Below are 18,104 nucleotides of genomic sequence, written 5' to 3' on the forward strand. Positions count from 1 at the left end.
TTGTTTCATGGAGGGGCTGGTGGGTGTGAACCACTGACCTTCTGGTTAGTGGTCAAATGCCTTAACCTCTATACCACCAGAGTGCCTTGAAATTAACCAAAGGAGATGGAAAAGAAGCTAGGCTTTCCTGATGGGCTCAGACTTTGAAGGGAGAAAGTACATTGCTTCCTAAGGCTTGGAGTCAGAATAGTTGAGGACATTGGCTTGATTTAAAATCTTTGGTGCTTGTAAAGAGTATTTGGGAAGACATGGTAGGTAGTATGGGATTAGATGTTGAATTGCCCTGAGAGCCAGTTAGAGGAGTTAGATTACCCAATCTAAGTTATCGAGTGTACCAGGAAGCTGCTTGAAAAAAGTGGTGCTAGAGAATTTCATGGAAAATTTTAGACCTGGAAGGGATCTAAGAGAATATTCAATCTAGATTATTCTGGTAGCAGTGTGTAGGAAGACTCAGAGACAAGAAGGCTGCTGAGAATCTGTTTGAAGTAATACAGACATAAGGCAGTAAATCCCTGCACCAGTATTGAATTGGCCGGAAAAGACAGGGAAAATATGGAGGTCCAAGTCTTTCTAACAGATTTGAGGAAGGATAATGATGATGGGTTTAAGTCGAAAAATTTCTCCCACCTTTTTCTTTCAGGACAGTTGGTGTCTGGTTGTACTGTTTGCAGAAGTGGATAGTTTTGCTGCAAGAGAGCTGGCTTAGGAAAGCAAGTTCAGTTTTCTGCCTGATGAGGTGGCTGTTAGTGGAAAAAGCTACGTGGACTGGAGAGCTGGAATGAGGGGTCAGGGAAGGGGAGATCCTGATCTGGTAGTCATCAGCATAGTCCCGAATGAATGAGCTCACTCGAGAACTATGCTTAGCTAGAAGAGAGCAGAGCCAAATACATTTCTTATAGCCAAAAGCGGTGCTTCTTATATTAAGATTATTGTGTAGCAGATGTTAATAAAATGAAGCAGCTTGTATTCAAATTGTCAGAAACCAGCTGATGGATCAGCATACCTAAGAAAAGATAAAAGATTATATTATCATAAGGAAGGATTTCAAAGAAGCATTTCAGTAGGACTGAAAAAGACCTTTTGTCTTTGGCTCAAGTTATGGGGCTTAATTAGTTATTTTTTCCAGATTGTAAGGACAGAAAATAGATGTGTGTGTGTATGTGTCTGTTGAGTGGTGGAGGGGGGTGGCAGAGAAGAGAGGGAGAGAGATATTTATTAAGGACCCAAAGACAACACTCCAAAGTGGAGGTCTTAGCTCAAGATTGTTCTGAAGCCAGATCTGTTCACAAGACATATCGCTGAGAATACTCTCCAAACTGCCTCTTGTTTAGGGTAAAGAAACCACCTGCCATTGCGTTGATTCCAATTCGTGACACCATGTGTGTCAGAGTGTAACTGTGCTTCATAGAATTTTTAATAGCTGATTTTTCAGAAAGACGTCCTGGTGGTACAGTAGTTAAATGCTTGACTGCTAACTGAAAGATTGGTGGCTCAAACCCACTAACTGCTCCGTGGGAGAAAGATGAGGCAGTCTGCTTTTGTGAATATTCCAGCCTTGGAACCCCTATGGGGCAGTTCTACTCTGTCCTGTAGGGTTGCTGTGAGTGGGAACCTACTGGACACCAACGGGTTTTGTTAGGTTTTTTTTTAATAAATAGATCACCAGTCCTTTTTTTCTGAGGCACCTCTGGGAGGTCATTAACCTCCAGCCTTTCAGTTAGCAGCTGAGTATGTTAACCCTTCTGTGCTTCCCAGGGAATCTTTTGTAAAGAAGAGGGCCTCTCCACCACCCCCATTTGGTTGGTGACAAACTGCAGAAAGAATTATCTTTGCCCCAGTACTGCCTTTTGAAAATTTGTCGGGCTAAATGTCAACAACACTTGAGATACAAGATATTTGTCGTGACTTTGAGGGAGAAGATCCAACCAATAATTGTTTAAAACAACAAAAAAATAAGGTGTGGGAAAAACCCAGGAAGTGTATATCCTTAGCTCCTCTTTGATAGCTGATGGCCTGGTATTTAGAAGTTTGCTTTTAATATATATTATGTTGTGGTTTACTGTTGTTGCATTTGCTGCTTCAATGGGATTTGCTGTCTCCCATCTTACCCTTGTACACCAAAAAGTACAGATGGATTTTTATAAAGAAAGATAGTAAAAAGGATTTCTGTAGCTTTAGAATCTCTGGTGCTTGTAAAAACTGGGTCAGAAATTCAGAATTTATAATAATTCAGATGAGTCTTGACTATATTCCTTACATTCCCCTTTGTCTCCTAGTAAGGAATAGAAGAGGCTTATTTAGCAAATGACCAGTATAAATAAGATTGAACAGGGACTGATTACCAACTTAATAATGGGCTGCTTTCAGAGACTCCCTAAAACTGTACCTGTATAAAAAATGATCTCAGACATGTCAATTGTGTTTATTGTAATAGGCAAACACTGTTTAGGTTGATTTGCTTTTTCCATTACTGACAGTTATGGAAACTCTTTTCACAATAAAATTTTGTTCCTCAAAATTACCTGTGTAAATTATAATATGCTAATATAACTTTTATCAGCAGATCCTAAAGCACTGTGTGTTTCATTAATCTATGGGGATGAGTTTATATATAAATGAGTAGGTTAGATTTTTTTTTTTTTAATTACAGTTGATTTGATTCTGCCTTATGGTGTCTGTGTGTCAGAGTAGAACTTTGATCTGTAGTGTTTTTATGGCTGATATTTTGGAAGTAGATTGGCAGGCCTTTCTTCTGAGGTGCCTCTAGGTTGACTTGAACCACCACCAGCCTGTAGGTTAGCAGTTGAGTGTGTTAACCACTTGTACCACCTGGGGATTCAAGTTTAGACATAAATGGGTATACCTGGGTGAAAAAAAATGAAACAAAACAAAACTCACTGCTGTCGAGTCAGAGCCAACTATGAGAGACCCCTCCTTGGGTTTCCAAGGCAGTATCACTGTGGAAGTGGATTGCCTGATCTTCCTAAACCATGTTTACAAAAAGAGATTTATGTCAAAAATATAAGACAGATTGTCAATATAGACAGCAATCTTTGACTAGATGACGTATACGTGATACATGACCATACATGATACTGGTTACTTGGGTATTGTTGTAGCCCGCAGTTCCATCAGATGAACTTTCATACAAGTTCTGTGGTGTGATACACCATTGACGGGTTATCTCAGAGTGATAAACATAAGAATATTCATATATTAAAAATAAGTTTTAGAAGAAAAACCAGTGTGTTAAATATATATCTATATCTATATCTATATATATATAAATAATATATATCTATATATCTCTCTATATATATAAGTAGTGTAGTGTTTCATAGAACTTTTTAGGAAGTACTGAATTAAAGAAAGCATTCCATTAGTCAACACTTAATATGTTTATCCTCACTTAATTGCAGTTACAAAATGTTTTTCAAAGTTATAAAACTGTTTTATTAAAATATTTTATAATACAAATATCTTACCTGATTTTAGCCCTTCTTCCCATAATCACTTTTAAAAAGGTATATCTTGCAGAACCTCACTTTATACAATAGCCTAGTGCCTAAACCATTGCCTAACAGGATATGGTTTCTGTGTAGCCAAGTTGGGCTAGTGCAGGTGGAGGCCCTGTGGTTGCAATGTAAATAGGCAGCTGGGATTTCATATGGAGGCTGAGGGTGGAAATGGTGCTGTCTCCTGGACCCTGGAGAAAACTCTAGCAGCTGGAATCCTGACCATATATTTTGAAGGCAGGCAGTGAGGATGGAAGGTCTTAGGGTATCAGGTAGAGGAAAACTATGGTGTGTTGTTATTCCTGGTCAGGGCTGGAACTGCTTCAGTAGTGATTCTGGCAGCTGCAGAGTTGTTGCCAAGGTGTAGCTGAGAGTCCCTTTGGTGTCCTGCTGGGGCAAGAGACAGTATGCTTGGAGTTCCCTTCCCAGTCCTTTGGTACTCTTTGTCTTATAACTGCGTCTGAGCAGCCTGTTACTCTCACACAGAAGCAGGTGTGAGATTTATGAATGATGATTTTTGGGGTACAGAGTGTGTTGCTCTTGTGTTTTGGCAAGGGATTATGTAATTAAGTATTTATGCTCACATGGCGAGGGCATTTATTTCTCAGAATGGACAGGCACAAAGACAATACCTTGGTATAGATTCAGGCATGTTAAGCTTTGGACCTGAAAATACCACCGGGAAGTCATTTGTAACTGTGGTTTGTGGCTTTTTGATGGAGAAGTAGCCCCAGTCCACACTTCGGCTTTAGCACAACACAGCTTAAGGGGTAGAGTGGGCACTTGAGTTATATGCTTTTTTAAGCAAACCAAAAAGCCTTCCTCAGATCTGACTAAACAGCTGAATTTTTTGTACAGGTTGAATAGTGGCTGGCTCAAATAGCGGTGACCCCCCTCCTGCTTGAAATAAAGGCTGGCTTACTGTCTTTTACCAAAGCATAGTTCCTATATTTAGCTTTAATGCAGTGCCTCTTAACTGGGGATGTGTGAGAATAGCCTAGTGAGCCTTTCTGATTCTAAAAGGTGGATCTGTGGACCTTCCCTTTAGATAATTCCATTTGTTCCCATTGCTTTAAATTCATATTTGTACTGGTCACTCAAATTTGTATATTCAGTCCTGACTTCTCTCCAGAGTTCTAGGCTTGTAGATGCCACTGCCCACTTGACACCACCATTTAGATATCTAATAGTTCCAATGTAGAAATTTACCCCTCCATCTCTTCAGTGTTCTCTGTTCCACTGAAATGCCACCCTGCATCCTCCCAGTTGCTCCAGCAAAAATGTAAGGCCATTTCCTCTCTTCCTGCTTCTCTCATCCGCAGTCCTTTGGTTTTTTTTGCATTCCTTCATCTCACTTCCCTGGCCCATGCCACCACAATGCCTTAGTAGCCTTTTTTTTTTTTTAAATATATGATAAAAATACATATAACAGCATATTTGGCAATTAACAGTTTTTACATGTATAATTTAATGACATTGATTACACTTATCATTGTTCAGTCATTACCACTATCATTTTCTAAACTATTCTACCACCATTAAAAGAATCCCAGTGTCCCTAAAGCAATGACTCTTCCTTGTCCCTTCTCTCTCACCCCTAATAACCACTAATGAGCTTATATCTCTATACATTTGCCTGTTTCATGTAAGTGGCATCATACAGTGTTTGTCCTTTTGTGACTAACTGGTTTCATTCAGCATGGTATTTTTAAGGTTCATCCTTGTGGTAGCATATATCTGGGCTCATTTCTCTTCATGGATTAATAGTATTCTATTGTATCTGCTTACCACAGTTTGTTTATCAATTCACCTGTTTAGGTTGTTTCTACCTTTTGGCTATTGTGAACAATGCTGCAATGAACATTGGTGTAGAGATTTCTTTTGTATTCCTGCTTTCAGTTCTTTGGATTTTTACATAGAATTGGGATTGCTGGGTCATATGATAGTTCTATGTTTCACTTTTTGAGAAACTGCCAGACTGGTTTCTGCAATGGCTATACCATTTTGCATTCCCATCACCAGTGGATGAGGGCCCCAGTTTCTCCACAGCCTCACCAACACCTATTATTTTTCCTTTTTTTTTTAATCATAGCCATTCTAATTGGAGTGAGGTAGTATCTTACTGTGGAGCAGAATACCCTACTTGCCTACCACACCACAGCTCCGGAATGATCTCTTTAAAACACTTTTTATTCATTGACTGTAACACTCTGTCCAAGGCAAAGATACTGATGTTTCTTTCCCTGAAAATGTTTTTAACCATCAAGGCTGACTGACTCAGTCTTTTTCTACCTCCATTATTCAAAGGTAAGTGTGTTACCTTGTTGTTAGTTATTAGCAAGTCAATTCTGACTCATGGTGACTCCTTATGTGCGGAGTGAAAATGCTCCATAGGGTTTTTGAGGCTGTGATCTTTTGGAAGTAGATTGCCAGGCATGTCTTCTGAGGTGCCTCTAGGTAGATTTGAACAGCCAGCTTTTTGGTTAGTAATCAAATGCTTAACTGTTTGCACTACCTAGGGATTCCTGTGTATTATTATCCCCATTTTATAGATGGGGAAACTGAGGGATAGAGGTAACTTGCCTAAGATTACATAGCTATTCAGTAGTGGGGTCAGAGTTCAAATTTGGCTTTTCTGTGGAGTCTGTTCTTAACCATAGTGCGTACTGTCTCTGCAGATGCATGCAGTACATTTCAAATTTCAGAAAGTCATACATTTATTATAGTAGCAGCAACAGCAGTAATAATACATTTGTCTTAGTACTCTACTGCTGCTACCACAGAAATATCACAGGTAGATCATTTTAACAAACAGGAATTTACTGTTTCACAGTGTAGGAAGCTAGAAGTCTGAATTCATAGTGCTGGCTCTAGAGACTGGGTGAAGGCCCCTTGACCTTCTTTAGCTCTGCCTCTTGTTCCAGGCCCACTGGGCTGGAGGCTTCTTCTAACTCATGTAGCTGCTGGTTGCTGAGACTGATGCACCTAAGTTTGGCAGGTAAAATAGCACAATCAGCAGACCACATGCCAGGCCACTGGTTTAAGTTCAGGAACTGGAAATGAAGACATGCTAGATGCAGCATCCAGATCCAGCAGAAAGACAAAGAAATTTCCCAGGACATCTGAATAAATATTAGAAGCATGCCACACCCCTGAGAAAATCCCCTTTCAACTGATTAACTGCTTATAATAGATTCCGCCATAGAGTTGATTATACCACATCCAATCTACATCCAGCTGCCAAACCACTCAGAATCTTGGCCCAGCCAAGTTGACACACAGACTTAATTACCACAACCTTGAATGCTTACTTGGTGGCAGGCCCTTTTCCAAGTTCTTTCACAAACATTCCTAGTATTAGTACCTACATTTAGCCCATAGGGAAACTCAGGCCTGGAGAAGGTAAACAATCTCCCCAAGGTCACATAGCTAGTTAGAGCTAGAGCTAGGATTTCAACTCATACAGTCTCAACCAGAGCCCAGATGCTTAACCATTATATGCTAAACTGCCTTTTGCTTTACCTGGTGAAGGAAGTGATTAAAAATAAAATTGATCACTGTTTGCTGTTATTAAAAATGCAAATGTAGCCAGATATAATATCTTAGAACATTAGATAGAAGAATATGATACAAGGACAATTAGGACAGTTAGTGTTGTTAGGTGCCATTGAGTTGATTCCAACTCATAGTGACCTTATGTACAATGGAATGAAACTTACTGTCTGATCTTGTTCCATTCTCACAATCATTGCTGTGCTTGAGCCCATTGTTGCAGACACTGTTTCAATCCACCTCATTGAGGGTTTTCCTCTTTTTTTTTTGCAGACTCTGTATTTTACCGACCATGATGTCCCTTCTGATAACATGTCCAATGTATGTGAGGTGAAGTCTTAGCATCCTTGTTTCTAAGCAACATTCTGGCTGAACTTCTTTCAAGACAGATTTGTTCATTCTTCTGGCAGTCCATGGTATAATCAGTATTCTTCGTCAGCACCATAATTCAAATGCATCAATTACTTTTTTCGGTCTTCTTTATTCATTATCTAGCTTTCTCATGCATGTGAGGTGAGTGAAAATACCATGGCTTGGATCAGGAGCACCTTAGTCTTCAGAGTGACATCTTTGCTTCTTAACACTTTAAAGAGGTCTTTTGTAGTACATTTGCCTAGTGCAATATGATGTCTAATTTCCTGAATGCTGCTTTCATGGGTGTTCACCGTGGATCCAAGTAAAATGAAATCCTTGACAACTTTTAATCTTTTCTCCATTTATCATAATGGTGCTTATAGATCCAGTTATGAGGATTTTTGTTTCCTTTATGTTGAGATTTAATGCATAGTGAAGGCTGTAGTCTTTGATCTTCATCAATAAATGCTTCAACTCTTTGCTTTCGGCAAGCAAGGTGTGTCATTGGCATATCACAGGTTGTTAATGAGTTTTCTTCTATTACTGATGCTGGGTTGTTCTTCTTATAGGCTGGCTTTCTTGGATCATTTTCTCCACATACAGATCGAATAACTGTGGTGAAAGAATACAACCCTGACATGCACGTTTCTGATTTTAAACCACTCAGTATCTCCTTGTTCTGTTCAAATGACTGCCTCTCGGTCTATGTATAAACCAAAAAAACCAAACTCACTGCTGTCGAGTTGGATCCGACTCATAGTGACTCCTCCTTGGGTTTCTGAGGAAATATCACTATGGAAGTAGATTGCCCACTCTTCCTTCTGAGGAGTGGCTTGTGGGTTTGAACCAGCAGCCTCTGGTTAGCAGTCAAATGCCTTAGGCACTACACCACCAGAACTCCTGATCAATGTGTATAGGTCCTGCATAAAGACAATTAAGTATTCTGGAATTCCCATTTTTTGAAATGTCATTTATAATTTCTTATGATACACATAGTTCAATTAGAAGATTTGGTATCTAATTAAACAGATTATCAAAGGATCCAGTTTTGTGAATTCATGCCACCCCTAGGGGAGGTTAAGGGTTAGTTGCTCAATGGCTTTTCCTCAGCTGCAGGCTCTCAAGTTTTCACTGACATGCATGATATTAGAGATAGTGATTCCATACGTGGCTGATCATCAGTCACCTGTGGAGGTTAAATATTACAGATTCTTGCAGCCCTTCCCCAGTGATTCCTGGGTAGATCCCTGGGTCTGTTATTTTGAAGAGCCTTTCACATGATTCGTATGGTCACTGGCAGAGCCTGTTTCACCCAGCCATACCTGATACAAAGTATGTGCATTGGGTGACAAAAGAAAAAAAATCAGAAAAATCTTGATGCAATGGAGTGATCTGCTGAATCTAATAAAATTAGTTTTGAAGGCAAAAAGGTATAAATGCAAGATGGTGTAGGCCTCTAGTTTCAGTTTCACACACAATACACATATACACATTGGGGTAAAGGTTGGTTTCTTCTTTTCCTTTTAGATAGGGTCTGTTATTAAATCGAACCATATAAAATTAGTGATATTTGACTGTTTTTTGACTTACAAGGATAGCATTTTCACATAGTTTGACCTAGTTGAACATGCCATACTTCTGAGGATGAGTCATTTTTGGAAGGGGAGTCTGGTGGAACAGTATTGAGAGGATTTAACCAAAGGAGCAAAGCCTTTGAGCATCTGAGATGGGATGGAATTCCAGCACACACAGAGGAAAGGGTTAGCCTTTGAGGCAGGTGTTGATGGATGGAGTGTTGACAGGGTGTGTTTTTTCAGCTGTAACAGAAAGGAAGAAGGAGCCTTGCTTGATTGCTCACAGTGACGGAAATCCCAACAGCTAGTGTCATACCTGGAACAAATACTTATGTAATGTGTTTGCAAATTTAGCTATAGATACATGTTGAATGATTTTGTTCTTAGGGCTTAGTGTATACAGATCCTGTTCTACCTTGTGGTAGACTCTACATTTGCTCTTTTGAAAATCTTTGATGTTAGTGATATTTTGCTCGGTTTTCTTCTTTCACCAAAACCAGAATAAATCACATATCATGACCTCCTTCCCCACTCCTCAGCAATGCGACACCATGGTCTCTCTATAGAACTGATTAGCAAATCAAAGACTGAAGTGATTTTCTTGCTCTACAGAAAATTGTCTTTTTCAATATTACTATCAGTATTCTTTTACTTGTCAGGATAATTGAGACATTATCTGTGATTTTGATTTCTTTAATGCAGACTACAAGTGCATCCTTTTGAGGTTACTCCATTTTTCTCTATCATGTGTGCAGAATTTGTTTATAAGGTGTGTATATTTTGAGAAGTTCAGTTTTGTGGAGGGAAGTTTTATTCCAGTGCAATGCATAATATCTTTTTAAAAATGATTTTCATTAGACAGTGATGCTGACATATCCCTAGGCCACAGTTTTATCCATGTACTTAATTTAGTACGGAATTCCAGGTATTGATCATTAATTGTATCTTTAAAGCAACCATAAGATTGAAAATTGTCTTCTGTGCCATCAGGTTCCTTTTTCGTGAAACATCTCCTGAAAAGTTTATTTTGAATAATATTCTCACAAATGGCTTATGGGACCCGGGCCAACGTAAAAATACTTCTGAAGTTCCCTCTTCTCATTGAGTGCTTGTGAGTTGTAGAGAGGTTTGTTGCATACATGACTCTAAAATCTTTTCTGAAATACAAGAAGATCTGGAGAAATGTGGGCACTTATGTATTAATTTATACACTGTGTCAGATAGAACATATGGCACCTTTGAAAGCTCTAGGATAATGACATTTTAGATGAAGCTAAAGTTTTGTTTATGAAGGTATGTAGTTTTATTACTGGAAAGACAGTCAACATGTTCTAATTCTGCTTGGAATCAGAGGAACTTGATTTACTGTTACCTGTTCTGGTAGAAATTGTCAGCATCATTAAAATCTACTTGCATCTTTAGTATTAGAAATATTCAACAGAATTTGTCAGAAGTGATTTATTTGAAAAAAGCCACAGTTCATTGGCGGTGTGATAATGAATGAAGAAAAGTTTCTCCCTTGATAGCATATTTATGAAAATGTATACAGATTGGCCATCTGTATACCTGATTCTGAAGTATTTTTAGCTTCTTTGGTTGAACTGTAGATTAAGTCAAAGGGTTTCTTTTGGTCTTTCTATTGAGAATCAGTTCAGAACCAATGCCCACATGCGCTTATAAAGAAGAGTTTGACGTATGATTCTGTGCAGCAGTTTTGTTAACTTGGAATATGCATGGTTCAACTAGCTTTTCTCTTTGGGCCTGCACTAGTGTAGCACTGATTCTTCAAGTTGCCTTGGCTTTCTTATTTCCAGTTGTAAAGTGATGCTTATTCTCTCTTGCTTTTCAGTAAGGGAAATGGGCTCATCTTGCAGGATTTCTGTGTTACAGCTTTTCATTTCCTGACTCTATATGCTGCTAAACAAGTGTCAAAGTGCATCTGTGTGTTGACATACCACACCATCCCGGAAGTGACAGTTGCTTTAAAGGACTACAGTTTTGACATGTTAGGGGCTATTTCTGTCACATACCTCTAACTGGAGAGGCTTATGTGAACATCCTTCAGGTCTGTGGAGGTACATGACCATCTTACGTGCTTTGCCTCTCCAGCCTCAGAGCTTTGGGTCTCTATCCCGTGTTGGCCTTTTCTCCCTCCTAGAAGATAATTTGCAGTTGATTTGCTTCTAATTTTGGCTTTGTTTTTCTGCCTTAGTCTAAAATTTCTTCCTTAGTTTCCTCAGACTTCTGTCAGTTCTCACACCATTTGCTTAAAAGACTGGCCTTCTCTTTGTAGATATCGGACTGTTTACTTCTCCTCTTTCTTATGTTGAATTGACCCATAACTTGTAAGTATAAGCCTTGTCTCTCCACTGCCATTAGTTTTTTTTTTTGTTTTTGGTAAGCTCCCCTGTACCCTCAATTACAAACCAGTTACCATTGAATTGACTCTGACTCATGTTGAGTTAGGAGCTCTGGTGGCGTAGTGCCTAATGCATTTGATTGCTAACCAGAAGGCTGGCGGTTCAAACCCACCAGCCACTCCTTGGAAGGAAGATTGGGCAATCTACTTCCCTAGAAATATTGCCTTGGAAACCCAAGGAGGGGTCTCTATGAGTCAGGTCCTACTTGACAGCAGTTAGTTGACTCTTCAGGGTTGAGCTGTGCTCTATAGACTTGTCCCGTGCTCTATAGAGTTGTCGCTGGCTGAATTTTCAGAAGTAGATCACCAGGCCTGTCTTCTGAGGTGCCTTGAACTTCGAACCTTTTGGTTAACAGCTGAGCATGTTAACTGTTGCCACCACCCAAAGATTTCCCCCATCACAAAATCAACAAATATTCATGACAGTGTAAAGAAGATTATAAATATCCATAACCAGTGTTTACCAACTTGATATATGGCCTTCCATGTGTGTTTTTTGAAAAGGAGATCATGTCATTCCTACTATTTTAAAACTGCTTTATTTCCAGGAACTATCTTTCTGTATATTTATGCTTTTTAACCAATTTATTTTTCTAAATTTTCTGAAAACTATTGCATTATATAAATGTATTACCTGAACAGTCCCCTGTTTTTCATTTAGTTTTTTTCCTCTTTTGTTTCTTCCCTTTGTCCTTTGTTCCTTTCTTCCTTCCTGTTACTTACTTGTGATACAATTTTTGTTTCTAGGTGTTCAGGGTTGTTGGTTCACCTTCATAATAATGTTTATATTGCTGTTTTTTAAACCTTAATTTGGTGTTTTATGGGACATAGGGACAGACTATTTACTGGCAGTTACAGTGTCACCCTTTGTGTTCACTGTTGATATGAACAGAGTGCCATCTCTTACTCATATTTGTCTTCCTAGCATGTAGCATTATACCTGACGTAGTGGGTGTCCACTGGAGAATTATTGTTAAGTTCCAGCAATCTGAAGGCCATTTGACAAATATATATGAGTATCTGCTATGTACTTGGAACCTGGGATATAGAGATGAACAGACAAACATTATCCTTATTCTCATGGTGCTTAGAATCCATAAGCTGAGGTAGGATTCTATATAACAAGGTTTCTATTATCGAGACAGCAAGTCTGTTAATGTGAAGATCAATTTTAAAAATCTAAAAGTCACACGGTATAGTAAAAGCAATATAAATGATTTATAGCGTAGTAACTTGGGAAGCATTCATGCCGGTCTTCTTAATGCATATGGCTAATTAAGAGTTGACAAAGTGATTTTTCTAAGGAACTCTGGTGGTGCTGTGGTTAAGGCATTGGACTGCTAACCAAAAGGGTAGGTGGTTCAAACCCCCTAGCTGCTCTGTGGGAGAAGGATGAGGTAGTCTTTTTTCTGTAAAGATTTGTAGCCTTGGAAAACCTATGGGGGTGGCTGTGAGTCAGAATCAACTCGATTGCAGTGGGTTTGGTTTGGTTTTTAAGTGATTTTTCTATAGACAGTATTTCTTACTTCGGATTGTCCACTAGTGTAATGGATTGAGATGAAAATATCTTTTTCAGGTTTATGCTTTTTGACTTTTTCAAGTAACTAAATCAGTTATGCTTAAATTGAATATACCATACCTGAGTATAATCTGCCATCACGGTACTTAGTGATTCTAGAGACCCAAAGATCTTTCTTCCAGGGCTTTGGGTAAGGTTTGTAATAGGAAATACAGCCCCACATTTTTTGGTGTTCTGTTGCACATTTTAAAACATGATTAAACAAAGATTACAGCCGTGGAGATTTTCTGCTGTGAATTGGGGTTTCAGCCCTGCCAGCTGTTCATGTTTTCTGTGATCCCACTAATAAAAGTGGGAAGAGAAGGGTGAGTGGCTGCCTTTTTGGGCAGGCACATAATTTAAAAAAAAAAAAAATGTGTTTGCCTCAGCACAGCTGTATTAAGAGTTCTCACATAGCTGCCTTTTTCTTTTTTATTGTAGGGCCAACTCTCAATGTTGCAAGAAAAAATAGACCATTTGGAACGTTTGCTAGCTGAAAATAATGAGATCATCTCAAATATTAGAGACTCAGTCATCAATTTGAGTGAGTCTGTGGAGGATGGTCCGAAAAGTTCACAAGGCAATTTTAGTCAAGGTGCCGGCTCACGTCTTCTGCCTTCGCAACAATTATCCCTCCCAATCGACTCCAAAGACTGTGTGTTTGCTTTACAAAGTGGAGGTCAGAGTTCAGATGTGCAGGTGATGTATACGCTTACTAATAATCACTGGATTTTTTTTAAAGACTTGATCTCTCTGCTACCTGTTTGAGCTTGTTAAGTCACTTAAACTTTTTGAATTTCACTTTCGGTCTTTGTAAAGTGATTTGATTAGTTACGTTACCATTAATGTTCTTTTTAGTGATAAAATCCTATGGTTCTGTGCTTGCTTATAATTTTTGTTAGTATTTTATATTTATGTGAAGACAGCTTTTTTTGTATGCTTTCCAGTTTTCATTTTCTGTATTAGTTAAAAAGCTTTAGAGGTTTAAATTTAGTCAAAGAGATTTTCTTGCTTTCTTTGGCAAGTTCAAGAAAAGCCCTGCTTTTGCTGTATAGCTGTTAACACCAGCATAGATTTCATACAGTGTATGTAGCCTTAGGTTTTTTGTTTTTGTTGAATACTGTCTGGTGAGGGTGGAAGGAGATCTCTTGGAGCTGTGCTGTCCCGCATGGAAGCCACTGTCTGTGTGTGGCTACTGAGCACTTGAAATGTGTCTAGTTTTAATTGAGATGTGCTCTAAGTATAAAACACACTCAAGATATTAAAGGCATATTTTAAAAAAACAAACCTTGAAATACTAAATTTTTTTATATCAAATACTATTTTTTTATATCTATTATTTTGTAAGATAATGTTTTGGATATATTGGGTTTAATATCATGTATCATTAAATTAATCTCATCTGTTTTGTTTTACTAGCAGAGTTAAAATGACATACTTGGCTTGCATTATATTTCTACTGGACAGTACTGTTGTTGAGTGTGAAAAAGTAGGAGGTAAACTTGTTGCCATGGAATTGATTCTGCCTCATGGTGACCCTATGTGTTACAGAGTAGAACTGCTTGAGGGCAGTGGAGTTAAAACACCAGAGTCAGAAAGGACTCTGCTTTTCATAAACTCTGAGAGTGTCACTCACATTGCTCTGTTCTGCCTGTTAGCAGAGGGTTGTGTTTAACCTTGTGCCTTAGATCAGAAACTACAACTTTGGAGGACCCTAAGGGGTGAATATTTTAAAGTCAAATAAAATGAGTTGGCTTCTGGCCTTGCTCTAGAGCAGGATTTTTCACTAACTCCTAGGGGCATAGAACATGATACAATCTGGAGACCATGGCTGACAGGCCAAGCCTTAAGCTGGGGACAGTGGAACCAGTTAGGCCTTGCACCTGCAACCACAGCAACTAATGTGTGTCCAGATTGATAGGATCACAGTCCTGTGCTTTGCAAGGAGATCTGTTTCTGTGAGGCTTGGTTTTGTTTAGATTATAATTAAGTAACTTTTAAGTACTTACCCTGTGTCATCCATGCTAAGGGAACAACAAAAACAGTTTTTTTTTTTCTCTAAATGTGGCCTGGAGAGAGAGGAGTTGCAGAGCAGTCGTGGAAGGCAGACAGAGTGAGGTAGGAAAGAACTGGGAGAGCTGTGGGGCTGAAGAAAGAACTGAAAGGAGTAACAGACTGCTACCATGTCTTTCCACCCAGCTGGTTCCCCAGAGATTTGTTGGATCATCGTTGGGGTGTTTCATTTTATTTATTGAAGTCATAAATTTCATACCCAGAAATCAGCTATGTAATGATACTTAGAAGTTAAGTCACAATTTTGAAAAATTCCTCCATTTTTAGATGATTATGCCTAGTTAATCTTGTTGTAGTTTTATTTTTAAGATTAAAAAGGTAAGCATACATGTGCTAAAAGGAAGAATAGCTACAGATGCATTTTTATTCAGATAGGATTTTTAAAATACATGAGACTGATTCTAAATAAAGACATCTCAAAGTTTAAAATCATTTTCAGTACAGTATTTGAAAATGCTGAAATATTTTGGTTCATAATCTGATTTCATCAAATTTTTTTTGTTCACTGTTAGGTTCCTATAAATTTCTGTTAAATTGTGTTGGAAGTAAAGTAAGGGGAGAAGAAATTGAATGAAATTATTGTTTATTAGAGGCAGGAGGGTGAGGGGATTACTTTTCATATGGTTCAGGACAGTCATGTAACATAAGTAGTGTTTTTAAGTCTTTGAATGATTAGATCTTTAATTAACTTTTACAGAAATAATTTTATCTTACAAAATATTTATGCAGAGTATGGCAGTGAGTAGTTTTTTTAGCAAATATTTACCAACATTAAGTTTAAATTAATAATGATTCTACTTGGTTAAACTTACTCTAAGGTTTTTTTTTTTTTTTTTTTTTTGTATTTAGATGTTGGATGTTTATAGTCTAATTCCTTTTGACAATCCAGATGGTGGAGTTTGGAAGCAAGGATTTGACATTACATACAAAACTGATGAGTGGGACACTGAGCCCCTTCAAGTCTTTGTGGTGCCTCATTCCCATAATGACCCAGGTAAAATTTGCACTTCAAAAAAATTAAAGATTATTAAGTCCCTTTTAAGAACAGAGGTTTATAATAAGAATCTGGTAGAGCCAATGTTTCAAATTTCTGAGCCATTATTCTCTGACTTTTAACACTAACATATTCCTTATACGAATCATTGGATTTTAGTGTTCTCATTTTATCAGTTTATATGCCATTCAAGGATAGTATTTATGTCATATGAAATAGTCATAATCACAAGAAGGTCTTAGATTTTGGAAGCAAACATTTATACTCATTAAAGGTACTAGTTGTTCATTTCAATAACTACTTGTAAAATACTGTATGGGAGAATTATTGAGTGTCCATAAACTACATTAAGAAAGGCAGAGTGCTCAAGGGAAATGGAATCTTTAAAGTGGAGAAATGGTGTAAAGTGGTGGTTAAGAACATTGGCTTGATGTCAAGGGGACATGGGTTTGAGTCTTGACTCCATTAGTGTTAGCTGATGACTTTAGACATGTTACTTATTCCCCCAAGGTTTAGATTTTTTCACCTAGAGATTAGGACAGTAGTATTTACTTCATAGGGTAAAAAGATAAAGGCATGGCATATGGCAGAAAAGTAGCTGCTATCATCATCATAATTATTATTACTGTTACCTGATGACTTTTGTTACCTGTTGAGAACAGATTTTGTTTTTTCCCTAAAGTAAGTGGAAATAACTAAAATGACAGTGAAAAATATATTCCGATGTATGTACATTTTAGTGTACAAGCACAGAAAAGATGACTATTGAATTTAATTGAATCATTTTTTTTGGGTGGGAGTAGAGATTGTATATTTCCAAAGACTTATTTTGAAGCACTTTAGTTTTATTACTTTTTTCAATTTTGTCAATATTATTAGAGGCACCAGTAGTCACCTAGTACTTTGAATTGTTTTTTCTTTATTTCCAGCATTCATTATCTTCTAATTATATCCTTTCATTTGTTACCATTTATAAGATAATATAATTTTCACATTGTGCTTGAACACATGATTAAAACTTTTTTTGTGTGTGTATGTGTTATGGATTGAATTGTGTCCCCTCAAAATATATGTCAGCTTGGCTGGGCCATGATTCTCAGTAGTTACTAGTTACATAGTGATGCAGTTTGGGCAGTTATATAATGATGTAATCATCCCCCTTAACGTGATCTGATTTGATCAGACAATCAGTTGTAAGTGGATTAGGGTGTAGGATGCAACACTCTTGTACCCTCAGTCAGGTCACCACCCTGCTCTAAGGAGAATTTCCCTGGGGTGTGGCCTGTATCACCTTTTATGTTACAAGAGATGAAAGGAGAGAGAAGGGATCAGAGAAGGAGGGACCTAACTATAGCCAAGAAAGAAGAACTAGGAGCAGAGTGTGTCCTTTGGACCCAGGGTCCCTGTGCTGAGAACCTCTTAGACCCAGGAGAAAATTGATGGCAAGACACATGGAGAACTCCAAGGTACATCGGGCCTACAGATGTTGAAAGAAGAAACGGACCTTCCCCAAGAGGTGACAGAGATAGAAAGCCTTCTTCTAGAGCTGGTGCCCTGAATTTAGATTCCCTAAACTGAATTTAGAGTCAATCTGGACTCTTAAATTTTAGCCTCCTAAACTGTAAGAGAGTAAAATTCTGTTTGTTAAAGCCACCCACTTGTGGTATTTAGGTTATCACAGCACTAGATACCTAAGATGGTATGCATGTTGCTTTTGAATGTGAGATGCAGCGTGGGAGATAGAGCATGGATGCTGGTATGTTTGAATTTCCAAAATACTTTGCACAGAAGTATAGACTGTGTGAAATTGATGTTGTAGAATTTGTGGTGAGCAGTTACCATACCTCAGCTCCTGACTTTGATTGTCTGGCTTTGGTTTTAATGGCACTGTGAATCTAACTTGTTCTCATGTATATTTTACATCAGAATCTTCCATAGTCTCAATCTGTTACTTAAAGTCTAAATTCAGGGATAGCCAGGCAACTTGGAAAGACTTCATATATTTGGAACCAGACAGAATGAGGCAGGCAGGTTTCCCTGTGGCCTTAGGCACATTGATTAGTCT

The 18,104-nt window shown here is 38.1% G+C and overlaps 1 protein-coding gene across 1 annotated transcript in view; it reads left to right on the top strand.

The window, feature by feature from the left end:
- MAN2A1 (mannosidase alpha class 2A member 1) overlaps window positions 1-18,104 on the top strand; it is a 296,885-nt gene that overhangs the window by 14,557 nt on the left and 264,224 nt on the right. Inside the window, exons 2-3 of the mRNA XM_042782502.1 lie at window positions 13,414-13,671; window positions 15,895-16,039. Coding sequence (XP_042638436.1) covers window positions 13,414-13,671; window positions 15,895-16,039 — 403 coding nt within the window. The remainder of the gene's footprint in view (window positions 1-13,413; window positions 13,672-15,894; window positions 16,040-18,104) is intronic.

This window comes from Orycteropus afer, unplaced genomic scaffold (genome assembly GCF_000298275.1).
Source record: "Orycteropus afer afer isolate SDZICR_OR568_19922 unplaced genomic scaffold, OryAfe1.0 scaffold00350, whole genome shotgun sequence".
Lineage (NCBI taxonomy): Eukaryota > Metazoa > Chordata > Mammalia > Tubulidentata > Orycteropodidae > Orycteropus > Orycteropus afer.